This window comes from Magallana gigas, chromosome 6 (genome assembly GCF_963853765.1).
Source record: "Magallana gigas chromosome 6, xbMagGiga1.1, whole genome shotgun sequence".
In the NCBI taxonomy this organism is placed as follows: domain Eukaryota; kingdom Metazoa; phylum Mollusca; class Bivalvia; order Ostreida; family Ostreidae; genus Magallana; species Magallana gigas.
Genome location: NC_088858.1, coordinates 9,420,049 through 9,433,283, shown reverse-complemented (window position 1 = coordinate 9,433,283; position 13,235 = coordinate 9,420,049). Strand labels below are relative to the sequence as shown.

General features: G+C 31.9%; 1 protein-coding gene across 1 annotated transcript; it reads right to left on the bottom strand.

Annotated features, from left to right (window-relative positions):
• Positions 1–1,566: 1,566 nt before the first annotated feature.
• On the bottom strand, positions 1,567–11,700 carry LOC105334564 (protein misato homolog 1). The gene is made up of 14 exons (XM_011438079.4): positions 11,540–11,700; positions 10,212–10,304; positions 9,916–10,028; positions 9,629–9,701; positions 8,556–8,649; positions 8,102–8,243; positions 7,562–7,679; positions 6,932–7,066; positions 5,802–5,954; positions 4,861–4,986; positions 4,564–4,745; positions 4,010–4,093; positions 3,445–3,560; positions 1,567–1,995 (listed from the first exon to the last, which is right to left on the bottom strand). The coding sequence occupies exons 1-14, from the start codon at positions 11,615–11,617 to the stop codon at positions 1,784–1,786; spliced, it is 1,719 nt and encodes a 572-aa protein (XP_011436381.3). The 5' UTR covers positions 11,618–11,700; the 3' UTR covers positions 1,567–1,783.
• Between the last annotated feature and the right edge of the window lie 1,535 nt (positions 11,701–13,235).

Genomic DNA, 13,235 nt, shown 5'->3' with positions numbered 1-13,235 from the left:
CAATTGTACATATATCAGAGGTGTGCATATTGCTAGGATTTAGATTTCCGATAATTAATGAAAAAAATACCAGCTTCTTGAACTTAGTCATATTTTGGCAAAATATTGCATATAGGGTACCCTCATTGTACGGATAACTCCTCCTACAGTTTTTAAGATAGGAAGTTGTTCTTTTGCAGATCAATTGTACATATATCAGAGGTGTGCATATTGCTAGGATTTAGATTTCTGATTATTTATGAAAAAAATACCAGCTTTTGAACTTAGTCATTTTTTGGCAAAATATTGCATATAGGGTACCCTTTCACCTTATCCATTTCACTGGATACGGGTTGACATAGATTATGGATACAGTTCACATAAAAGAAAACCCGGTTTGCTGTCACATTGACAGCTTTTCACTTGTTTCAAGTGTTATCTGAACTTGAATATTTATTCCATTATATCCATCGTGGCCAAAATTGCAATAACTTCGTAAAAATGCATGGATACCATAAAGAAACTTCTTTTTATTTTATTTCATTTATGAAGTTTGAAGGATAACATTTCTATGATGAAAAAAAACCTTTGATCAGAGAACCTTAAATCAAAACTTGGTAAATGAATCATTTTGTTAATGAATATTTTTTGTTTAAATGTTTTTTGGACTATGTGAAAGTTGATCCTGACATATAAACTACAAATAGAATAGAAAAATATAGGATCACTATGCTTACTTAACAACTTTTATATCATTTTAATTCTGATCCCTAACAGTGAGATTGAATTAATGCAAAATCATGAACCATCGTTATGGGAGTTCCTCTTTTGTCAAATTTTGACCCTTTTTTATTTAGAAATTGTTGTATGTAGGCTTTGATCGAAGTGCAAAAGACCAATGTTTCTATAACTTTATTGCTTAAAACATGCTCCAATGTCAACCTACCACAGTTCACCATACCAAGGCAAATATATAAATTTCATGGTTGTAAATTTTACTGACAAATTTGAAATGTTTCTTTGTATCGCACAAAATGATATGCATGGGAACCAAATTTTTTTTTTTACATTTTGAAGAAGTCAATATCTAGTATGCCTTAGACCAGATTTAAAATGGATTTGAGCGAAAAATGGAAGTGGTCTATTAATATCTATCAGAGAAACAAAATGGTACAAGTACCAATAAATAAAGTGCATTATTTGTATTACAGCAATGTGTGCTTGTTGATGGACCACATATGATCTGGTAAAATAATCTTCTGATGAATGCATGGTGCCAATTAATAACTACTTCATACATTCAACTAAAATTACGGTAGATGTTAGATCTGCTCGCTTACTTGTTATCTTTGTACACAAATTTTTGGAATTTTATCTACCGGTATTACATCTACTACAAACCAAGTATTTTATGTTTTACAACGCAAAACTTTCAAATTTTGTACATCTAAGTAGAAAATTAACATTATCAAGTCAATCTGGAATTTCCAATATCAATTAAATTTCCCCAGGCATGGTACATTGTATATTTACATACATATAACTTTTTTATGCTTTATAATAAAAAGGATTTAATAAGACAAAAAATATATTTTTATAACCATTTATTTACAAAAAAAATTGGCACATTTTCAAAACTTGCATGTAAAAGGAACATTCCATGATAATTTTAATGCATTCAAATCATTTTTAAAGAAATGTTCTGTCTCTGTTAGATGCATTAAAATCAAGCATTTAGATGCATAACAGTGGAATTGGTTCCTCCTCAATAAATAGATCACATCATAATGTTCATTTATAAGTATCAATCCATGTCACTTCTTGGCGAGTAGCATTTCTCTAGACTGACAAAGTCCTGTAGTATTTCTTGATAATCATCTTCTTCGAGACCTGCCTCAAGGAATCGTGTGTGTTTTCTAATGTTCAGTTTCTTGGCATCGGAGTACAAGGTATTTAGAAGTACCGCAGTATCAGGACTAGACTGCATACTGGTCATCATAGGGACCGTCTCAACACCTGAAAAACACCAGTGTCAATATTAAAAGATACATGTATTATACAATATCAGAGATCTCATATCAGAGATCGTCAAACCGGATATCCTTTGTACGATTAAGCTGATGTTCTTTAGTAAACATAATAACACAGAACAATTACCATAACATACATTTAACGAAATTTTATGACAATCATGAACATATCAAATCCATTTATGAGGTGACTTTCAAATTAAGTTACATTCAATTTAACTATATTCAATTGAACAGCTTTAACGAACACATGTATAAACAATACCTGCTACCTTTGCTACATCGAATACACAAATCATTGATTTTTTGATGGGGCGGAGTTATCAATAAACATGAATACACTGACTGAACATAAATAATAGTGCGCATTTCATTTGAACATGTTGTATACAGTCATTTTTTTCCCATCTACATGGACAGTTTAGGAAGGTTGCAGTTTCATCTTAGGAAAATTAATTACCGACCTCGTGATTGCTACAAATACTGTATACTGGTATATAATATTGTAATGCATGAAGAATGTATGTTTCTTTCATCACCATTGTCATGAAAAAAATTGCACTGGGTTAACAGGTTTAATCAATAATACTTAATATCATATTGTTTTTTTTATTAAATTAAAGGACAGAGAGAGAGAGAGGGGTTCAGAAGGCAATAAATGTACCATATATGAATATGACTGCATATTGGATTCATATTTTCTAATCAGGATGTGGAACTTTTTAACACACTATACCAAGTATGCAGCTTAAGTATACAATTGTTTATATGTAATGAAATCAGAAAACTCAGAGAACCTAAATATTTTAAAGTAAGTATTTCAAAGCAATTATACATTACAAACTTATTTTATCTCTGTATTGATTACTGTGGAATCGTTAGAATTCATGGTGGCTCAATTTTCGTGGTATTCGTGGATAGCCCTCCCCCACGAATTTAATTCCTCAAAGAAAACAATTTTAGAAAGAGTTATCTGTGTTACTGAAATTGTAACCGACGTATCCACGAAATTACATCCGCACGAAAGAGCAAAAAAGTCACAATCCACGAAAATTGTCCCCCACGGATTTTAATGATTCCACAGTATACGAAAAGGTAACAACTATTGTCTTTTATAGCCACAAAATGTAAAAGTTATGGTCAAGAAGTGCGTGGCTTGTTAACACAAAGCGCAGCTGTCAAAACTGATAATGATACAATTTGAAAACACACATCAAAAATGAAATCATGATTAATTACATTATCATATTTTGGACAATATGTCCAATATTTCTATCTCTCTTAAATACCAATGAGAGAGATGAACTATTGGTCAAATATCGCGCGCGATGTACTACTTCATATTTACGTGTGTATTGCTTTTATGATTATAATACACATGTACATATAAATACACATACTGTAAAATATTCAAAGATTTAAAAATAAACTTTACCTTGAAACCTAGATCTTTCAGTTGTTGATACAAGTCCAAATTTGTTGACATTCTTTTTAAAGATGTGTGGGAATGGTGTATTAACTTTGCATGGAGTATTTATTACAGTCCCAGCACTATGATTAATAAAAAGAATCCAACAAAAATTATCTCAACCATAAAACTGAATATCCTATTAATACACATGTACTGTATGAAATGTCTGTGGAATATTTTACATGCATGATTCTGATGAAATTTATATACTATTTTTAAGCATCGTACTGAAAGCTTTCTATCGACAATTTAAGCCTTACAAATTTGTTGAGTAGATAGAAACAAGTTGAATAAAACCATATATCATAAAAATCAGCAAAATAAAAATGATTTTGTTATCATATACTTTTTATTTATTTGTTATTTTATATGTCAGAATAATAGTTGTAAATATACGATATCAAATGGTTCATATCATCGTATCATTTAAAAACCAATAAACATAATAGGTAATCAAAGATTAACACAGAGCTCATCGAGATGAGGCATCACCTTTATGAGATATATACACTTATATATTGTGGCTTACTTGAGACAAGAGTTGAAGTTTTCTGTAAGGTAAACCTGTAATGTGTCATTAACAGATCTACAAGAACTGTAGATACCTCTGGGACTGAAAGAAAAAAAAGTAAAATTGGTCTTGGATTCTGAATTTATCTCAGGTACATATAAACTATAGCTCTCAGTTTTGATATGAATCTGCACATTATACTTCTTATTCATTTTTGTATTTTCATAAATTATCTTCATCAAATTTGAAAAATTTGAAAACTCATCTTTACAAAAAAAACACCCAGATATTACCATACAGAATCTGATTTTGACAGATTTTGAATAGGATGATCATTTTTGATTTTGATATATCTTTTGCAAAATTTACATAATTATGGGCATTCAAATCTGTGTATAAACCTATTACACCAATAAAAGTTAAAAGTATCAAGCTCTTTGGTTTCAATTTCACACTTTGTGAAAATCTTTTTTGACATGACATAAGACTTTTAAAAAACATAAGGAAAAAAAGAATTCAGGATACAAAAGTCTAAGTTGGTAAGATAGAACAGAACCCTGATATTTCTCTACCTTCTTGGTGTGGTCTCGGGAATACCCCTGACCACAACAGACTGCATGAAAGGGGTGGACTGGTTGGAACAATGAGGTGTGAGTGAGAGCCAGGGCAGGCTACCCTGCAGGTCCTGGAGCACATCCAGGAAGTTAGAATCTGCCTCCATACAGATAGGTAGGGCTGAGCTCATAGATCCTACCTGTAACATGAACACCTCTGTAAAACTTACCTATTCTACCTGTGTTAATAACTGCAGCATCTTATATGATTCAAGCAATTTTTATAATCAAGATTTAAAAAGGAAAGATATTCACCTTCCTGCCAAAACTTTGAAAGTTGTCAGTAATATCACACATGTGTATAGGATTAACCGTTCTATAAGGTAGAGAGGCGGTGTCGAGTGTGGCTGCTAGTATAGCACTGGTGTGGTAGTCAATCATCTGAAAACACGCAAACATTCAATCTGTTGATTTCAAACAAATATATGCAGACCTGGAGACAACTTCTGCCTCAGCTGGTGAGTTTTTAAAGGGGCATGGTCACGATTTTGAACAAAAATTATTTTTTCGATTTTGATGTTTACAATGCTTCAATAAGGCATTTTTAATAGGCAATTGAAATTTAAGGGCCGATCTTTGAGTTATAACCGAGTCACAGAGCTTACAATTCTTCGCTATGTAAACAAAGCTTCTGTTTACATTTTGCATGCTGATGTAAAAATTCCAGTTTTAGACCTAAAATGAATGTGTTAAATGTTAGAAACTGTTTATTGATGCTTAAAATGAATAAGAAGATAGACAAATCAGCTTGAAAAAGCTGATTTACTGGTATATTGAACCTATGTAAACAAAAACAAGGCACGAGCCTTGTTTACATGACAAAGAACTGTGAGCCCTGTATCTTGCATTTAACTCAACGACTGACTCGCAAATTTCATTTATTTTTTAGAAATGCATTCCTAAAGCATCGTAAATAATAAAAACAAAAAAATAGAATTTAACCAAAATCGTGACCATGTCCCTTTAAAGCCAACATTCTACCAGATTATAACCCTTGTCAAAGCTAGCAGATATGAATAACATATATCTAACCTACATATTTATGCCAATAATGTACATGCATGTATATACATGTACTTGAATCTATATGTATTCTTCAAAATTCCTTCTGTTATGTATGTACATTTAAAAACCTAATAAAAAATAAATCATACGTTGAATCATATGATATTATAATATAAAGCTACAAAACTTACTTTGAAATCAAGTTGGGGAAAATCTGCATAATTTCCAAGGGTTTTCCACAAACTGTTTGCCAAGGACAAAGGGAAAAATAAGGAACTGTGTGTAAAGCATTTTTGATAGCTTAGTGCGGAGTTCAGGATCCGATTAGCTCTACTCACAGGTGTCTACAAGAAAATATCACAACTGCATGTATATATATGTAGAAATGAAATAAAAGGCTTGCTTTATCCAACGAGTTGAATTGGTGTATACCTGGTATATACCCGAGGCTTGCTAAGCGAATATAACAACATTTCAACAAGTTGGATAAAGCAAATATAAAATCACACAATTTTAATACACATATGTTCTATTTATCTCGTACAATTTGATTTATATTTCAAAACTTTTGAGACAGCCACTTAAATGACATGTTGTGTTATGCGATTATTGTGACCTTGCACAAAACAATATATCATGTGTACGTCATTTCTGAAATATATATAGCTGTTTTATGTAAAGTTTCACTGTAATGAACCTTGAAGTAATTTTTCATCTCTTAAATATTTTATTTTCTTAGAGCTTAATCAGATTAATGGAAATACTTAAGACTTGAATAGTCAAGTTTGTTGACATGAATTTAGTTGCAAATGCTTGTTAGTAAAACAAATTAGTTAGCCAAATTATCATACTGCGCTAACACGCGGTATTCAATTTGTCAACACAGCCTTAATTAGTGTGCTATAATATCGACAACATCCCAAAATAAGCATTCAATGCTTAATTTAATGCGCTGTATTGGCGGAATCGCTTGTAAGCTTATATATTGAAGGACCAATTAGGAGATGGAGAGGATCGTAAATTATAATTTCATTGATGAGTTTCAGGCGAAACTTCCTGCTGATGTGACAGTTTTAAATAAATCTAAGATGGCGGTGGTGTGCACCTTGTGCATTATTAGGTGAAGGGTATACATTTTTTTAATATGAGAAAAATATATAATGCTAGGTGCCTGTGATGTAAAGTAATTAAGTAAAATAACTTAAATTATCATAATGTCTGTAAGTATATTGCATAAAAATAGCACCCATATATTGATTAACCACAGTGTCTGGAAATCTGATGTCAGAGAACAAAGAGGTTTCAACAATAATGAGCTTACATCATCTGGAAGATTTGCAGGTGTAAATCCAAAAGTCATCACAGACTTAGATGTGTATTCATCAGCAAGATGTTGTAAAGTCTGGGCCCCTACACCACCAAAACCATCATGTGTGTCCACCAAGACATGAAAACCCTAGACAAGAAGCAATAAATAACAGTAAAAAACTGCATGTTTATAACAATAAACTCCATATGTATAATGTTTGAATATTATGAAATCTATAATATACAATCATGTGGCAATTCATGAAATACTGTGGAATCATTAGACTTCGTGGTGGCTTAATTTTTCGTGGTATTCGTGGGTACCCCTGGCCCACGCATTTACATCCTCAACGAAAACTAATTATTAAAGATTTAGTTTACCTACTCAAACTGAAAACTGACAAATCCACGAAATTATATCCCTACGAATAAGCAAATAATCCACAATCCACGAAAATTGACCCCCACGAAATTAAATGATTCCGCAGTACTGGTATGCTTGCATTCAACTACTCAACAATAATGACCATTAAATTAATTTTTTTTAATTTAATTCAATTATTTATTTTTTTATTCATTAAATTTATTATAATAATAAAAGTTGTTATAAGATAAAGCTATGCTTCATGCACATGTACATTACCTGCAGACTGTCACACTCCTCACAGAAATGATGAATTCTGTCTTCCATCTCCGACTTTGTCTCATAATCGTCTATAGCTTTGATACCAGCTCCGTAAATATCAAATGGGTGGAGAGAACTGCATATATAAATAAGTTTAAAGACACATACATATAAATACAAACTACATGTATTTTGAATGAAATTGATAAGGAATATTGAATTAATGTACTTATTTGAACAGAGTTTTATGAATCATGAAAATTGTAAATGAATGTTTACAAGCAGTGATAAATTGATGATACATTTCATGTATTATACCTTAAATGAATACACTTCAGGATACATGCAATCGTTTGAGCATTATTACAGGTTGTATTGAGATTGTAGTAGCTACCCAAGCTGATAGATTAGATATCTAAGTAGGATGTAGTATACACTAAATGAATTAAAGCTTGCTGTTGCTAAGCTAGCAATATACATGTACCCTTCAAGATTATTGCAGTTACACAGGGTAAGTTAGCTGCTGTGATCTTGAACACATCTATGTGCAATACATACTTTAAATGGTAGTACTGTTCAATGATTTGGATTGTCTTTGGATGAAGGTAGACTCTGAGAAAATCAGACCACACTTTCACAACATTGTCCAGATCATGGTCGACTTTTCCAAACACTAATTGGGAATCAGATTTATTGGCTTCTGAAATGACAGCATGAGATTCATTTGACGGTTTCATTAAATTTACCAAAAAAATGTGGTATGTATCATTTGTGCCATACATTGATTATGACAATTTATATGCAAACAGAATCCTCAAAATTTTGTTTGAAGATATTACTCTGTCTGACTACATGACAATTAGAAAAAATATGATTTTACAAATCATTGATATTTATTTCTTTACACTTTAAATGTAATTCTGTATTTATATAAAACAAATCGACGGTTATTTAAAATGTGACATTATAAAAGTGAATAGAAAATTTGAAAATATACAAAGTTGACCCCCACCAGTTCCAGCTCTGGATAATGTATCTTTTACATCCACATCATCGATTACTTCAGCAGTATCTGTCCTTTTCCTGCATTCTACAATGGCTTGATCCTACAAAAATTGTAATTAGATGCACTGTAAGTTACATTTACTTTATCTAACTGATCATATTTAAATGCACATTCTTGGTTAAGGTAGCAGGCCTGAAGTGGATTCAAGAAACACTGAAAATCCACGAAAAATCAAAGTGCAGAAGTATGGATGGGAGTTAATTGAATGAATTATTATTTGGTTTAAAATCAATGATATGCGATTTCGAATGGCAATTAGTTTCTTCGCTAATTTAGAATACTAACACACATTTTTTTTCTAATACCGTCCAATTAAAACCCCATAGGAATCATGTTGTGTAAAATTTATAGAAAGAATCAATTTCATCAAACCATGTATCAGTATTCGAAATATATTTTTATATTTAAGGATCCATGCAATATTTGAACTCTTGTCTGGTTCAACCAGACGCTCGGTTGTCTCCGTAAATCTTCAACAAGCAGAGAGACTCTTCGCTTGTCAAAGAATTATGGAGACAGCCAAGCATCTGGTTGAACGAGACTATAATGAACTCTGGCGTAGGAATTATTCCTACGCCAGAGTTCAATACAGTCTCATACTCCAAATGCATACAACTACAAAATTATCTGAATTGTTCGTACCATTTAAAATCTGTAAATAAAAATCAAATAACATCTTTACCAGTGTTCAGATCTGCCAACTTTATCTGATATTTCTCTATCATCGTTGGATACCAATGGGTGATTGTGTCTTTAACTTATCACGTAAGAAGTAAAAAACATGATTACCCTTGGGTATCCAATGATGTCTCTCTATATTCCCTTCCTAAACACCACGTCTGGTTTAAATTGGCAAATACATTCCCAAAAGGAGGCTGAAAATGCTCAGAAGTTTATAAATGACACACAACTGACATATAAGATGTATAAAACATGATAGCAATAGGCCACCTGCATGAGTACATATAGCTTGACAGATGACCTAAAGACACATGTACCAGCAGATTTGTCTTACAAACCTCCTTATCTAAGTTTGATAAAAAATCATTCTTCTCCGCAGGGGATGCCTTGTGAAGTGTAATATCACCACTCCTGAAAAATTATTGTTTTAAGAATTTTAGTGTATGCCTCACATATAAACTATGGTTGTAACACAAATATGCACCAGTTCAGAGGAATCAAAAAGTTGTGCGTTACTATCTTTAAAGACTGAGTATGAAAATACATGTACTTATGTTGAGTGACATGCATTTAGATATGCAAAGATCTTTTATACGTGCAATATCAGGATCCGGGTTTACTTTACCATTTGATATCATCTTGTTGATTTGTTTCATACAGGATTCCTTCTTGTTTCAATGTAATAAGACTGCCCTTAAGGTCTACTGCTATTAGCCTTGGAGTAAATGTTACCTCCTCCTGTAAAGAACAATATGTTTGCCATTGCAAAACAGAGAAGAACTAATAAAATATGAATTAACATGCATAACTTGAGTTATCTCTCTTTGAACATGAATCAAAATCTCATTTTGAAGAGATCGACTGATAGGATACAATTTGCAGCAATGAGGAAATATATTTCAGACAATTTGAATTCTATACCTTGAATGTTTTTCCTTCTCGCCATAAGATATCATGATTCACCTCCTTGTCTTTTATCTGTGCTTCTGAAGGACTGTACAAGAAAGATGATTCCTGTAAAAAAAAAAAGGTGTGTCCATTAAACACAAATGTGTTCTATTGATGTTTATAAAAGGTTCTTTACAAACACTTTATGTGGTATACATGTGGCTGACAGAGAATTGAAATCAATTTCTTGTATCATTTACTGGTAAGTAAACACTGAAATTCACATCTACAAACTTTACCAAAGATGTACAATTTATCTGCATACTTGCTTTAAATTAATATTAATGTAAAAATTGTACAAGCAAGATACCCCATAGTTTTGTGATTAAATAAGCTAATCATCCCCATCAGATAAAACGATAGACTTTTTTTTCAATACCAACATTAAGACCAAAGGCAATTAAATTGATCTGATCTGTTCTTGTTTAAGACACATGTATATGAACATGTACAATATGTAGCTGCCATACTTTGACATTTCATCTTTATACCTGGATAAATTGATAAGAGTGAAATCAACCTATATCTTACATCATTGGTCCATTCTTTAAAAGTTCTTGGAAAACCTTGCAAATATTATCATCTGGGTGCTTTCATTAATGTATCTATAATCTCTGTAGCTTTTTTTTTTTTCATTAACAGTGTCTTATCAACAAACCACAATAACGGGACAGTTTTTAAACAGAGTTTTCTTTTAACATTCAAGTAAACCCATGTAATTTGGATGGAAAGGTATTCAGAAATTACAAGCATAACATTCAAGTAAACCCATGTAGTTTGGATGCAAAGGTATTCAGAAATTACAAGCATAAAGTGATGGAAGTTTGGACATCTAAACTAAAATAGAGCAGGTCTAGCAAAATCTCAAAAGACATTTATATGCAGTTTTGCACAAAAATGTTAATTATAAGTGTAATGTGATGGGAGAAATTATGAAGGACCAGACCAGGGTTTGAAACCAGGCCCCCTGAATCTCTACTCAGGTGCTCTACCAACTGAGCTATCTGTCGCCGGTATTGGAACCGGTCTGACCGTCACATAAGAAATAGACAAGAAATCGCAAGTAAATTTTCACTCATATTTATATCATGGACCATTCAAATAGCATCCCTATTTACAAAATAGTTTTAACATTGTCCGCCACCTTGTGTGCAGTGAGGCATCTACTGTATACGTTGGTTGTTTATGAATGGGAGAAACTTACGCGAGTTGTACTGTAAACTTGCAACTGCGTAAAATATTATTGTCTTATTAGCTGTACTGTAAACTTGCACCTGCGTAAAACATGACTGACTCTTTACCTGAATGTTCCACCAATGTGTTCCAACGAAATTGGAATAATGACCAATTTGTAAAGAAACGATTTCTCTGGAACACATGTTAATGATGTTTGCTTGTGTCAAAATAAATTAGATCAATGTATTAGAGAAACTGCTGAAAATTAGTAAAAATGAATGTAAAAAAGCATGTATATGACTCAGATTTCATGGAGTACATAATAACAGAACCAATAACGTTATTTTCCCGAAATAATGACTACATGTATTTTCCTCACGCACTGGTTCTTCGAGCTCGCTAATTTACATGTATTTGCGTTTTGGTCTGTCTTTCCTAGTAGTGAGATATCTATCAATCTATCACATATGCTAAAGAAAGTTAATTTCCATTTGAAATCCCCTGGTTATTTCAAGGTAATTTTTCATTTCCCACAGGATATAAGTTATTCAGTAGTTCTTGCCTTGGGAGTTTATTTCATTTTGATTTTATGATATTTTAGGGAATTATTTTTTAATCCAGTTAAAGCGGAATTAAATTCCCCATCTAATAATTCAATTTATCCCGAAAGGAATCACATTTCACACATCTTTAAAAAATCAGTTTTCCAAAGCGTAATATAATTTCCTTCAAGACGTTCTTTATAAATATAAAAGTTAGTACATGCACGGTATTATCATGTCGCTTCAAAACCGACTACAGGCCATTCTTGGACGAGAATATGGAATGCCCTGGAATAAGCTCCCGGATGTTCACAGATTCGGGCGAATCAATTTAAGGTCCGATATAAACAATGCAATAGCCGTTTTGTCCCAAACCTTAAAAAATGATAACATGAAAAAAATCGGGAAAATGTGTGAAAATTTAATTCAATAATTTGTCAAAACGACTATAGACTGTGTTTAAATAGAAAACAAGTATAGACAAACTAATCGTTTTAAAAATATCGCAAACTTCTGAAAAATACAATGTAGCTTACCTTTTAAAACTCTTTTTAGCGACGCTGTGGTCAGACTGATTCGATTTTTAAAAACCAAATTTCTACAAAACAATATGCAAGCTTTTTTTTTCTTTTCACATGTTTTTTTTTTTTAATATATAATATCTCTAAAACTGTAATTTGACAGTTAGCTTTAAATTAATTTCATCAGAGGATTTAGGTCCAAAAGCATTGTCCACAAATTGTATTGCATACAAATATTTAAAAATTACATGCATGATAATTCCATTGTGCTTGGGGGTTAATTTTCCATGGAAGGAAAGTGTACTTTTCCCATTTTTTTAAAATCTTATCATAAAAATTAAAGCAACAATAAAATACTTGACTAGCATTCAATCCTTCTTTTTAATAGCTGTGACTTTTCTATATTCTTTTATCGTGAATAAAATTGTTTTATCAAAGGTCATTAATGGCAATAAACGACAGGAAATTGTACATGTAGTTGTTGTCAACAATGTCATAGCGCCAAAGCACCTTACCATGGAATGGTCCAGGGTCACTGACGCTGTATCTGTTAGATAGAACAACAATCTGCACTTTAATATTATTCACCATACTTTTTTGGCAGTTTGCGACATTCTGGTGTTCTTTGAAGTGTTAATAATTTCATAGAAAGTACAAAATGACATGCCGTAAAGATTCCTCTGTTCAAGCAAAAGATCGAGCTTCTATGGGAATATATTAGAATTTAAACAAATTACATGAATTTATAGATATTTTGC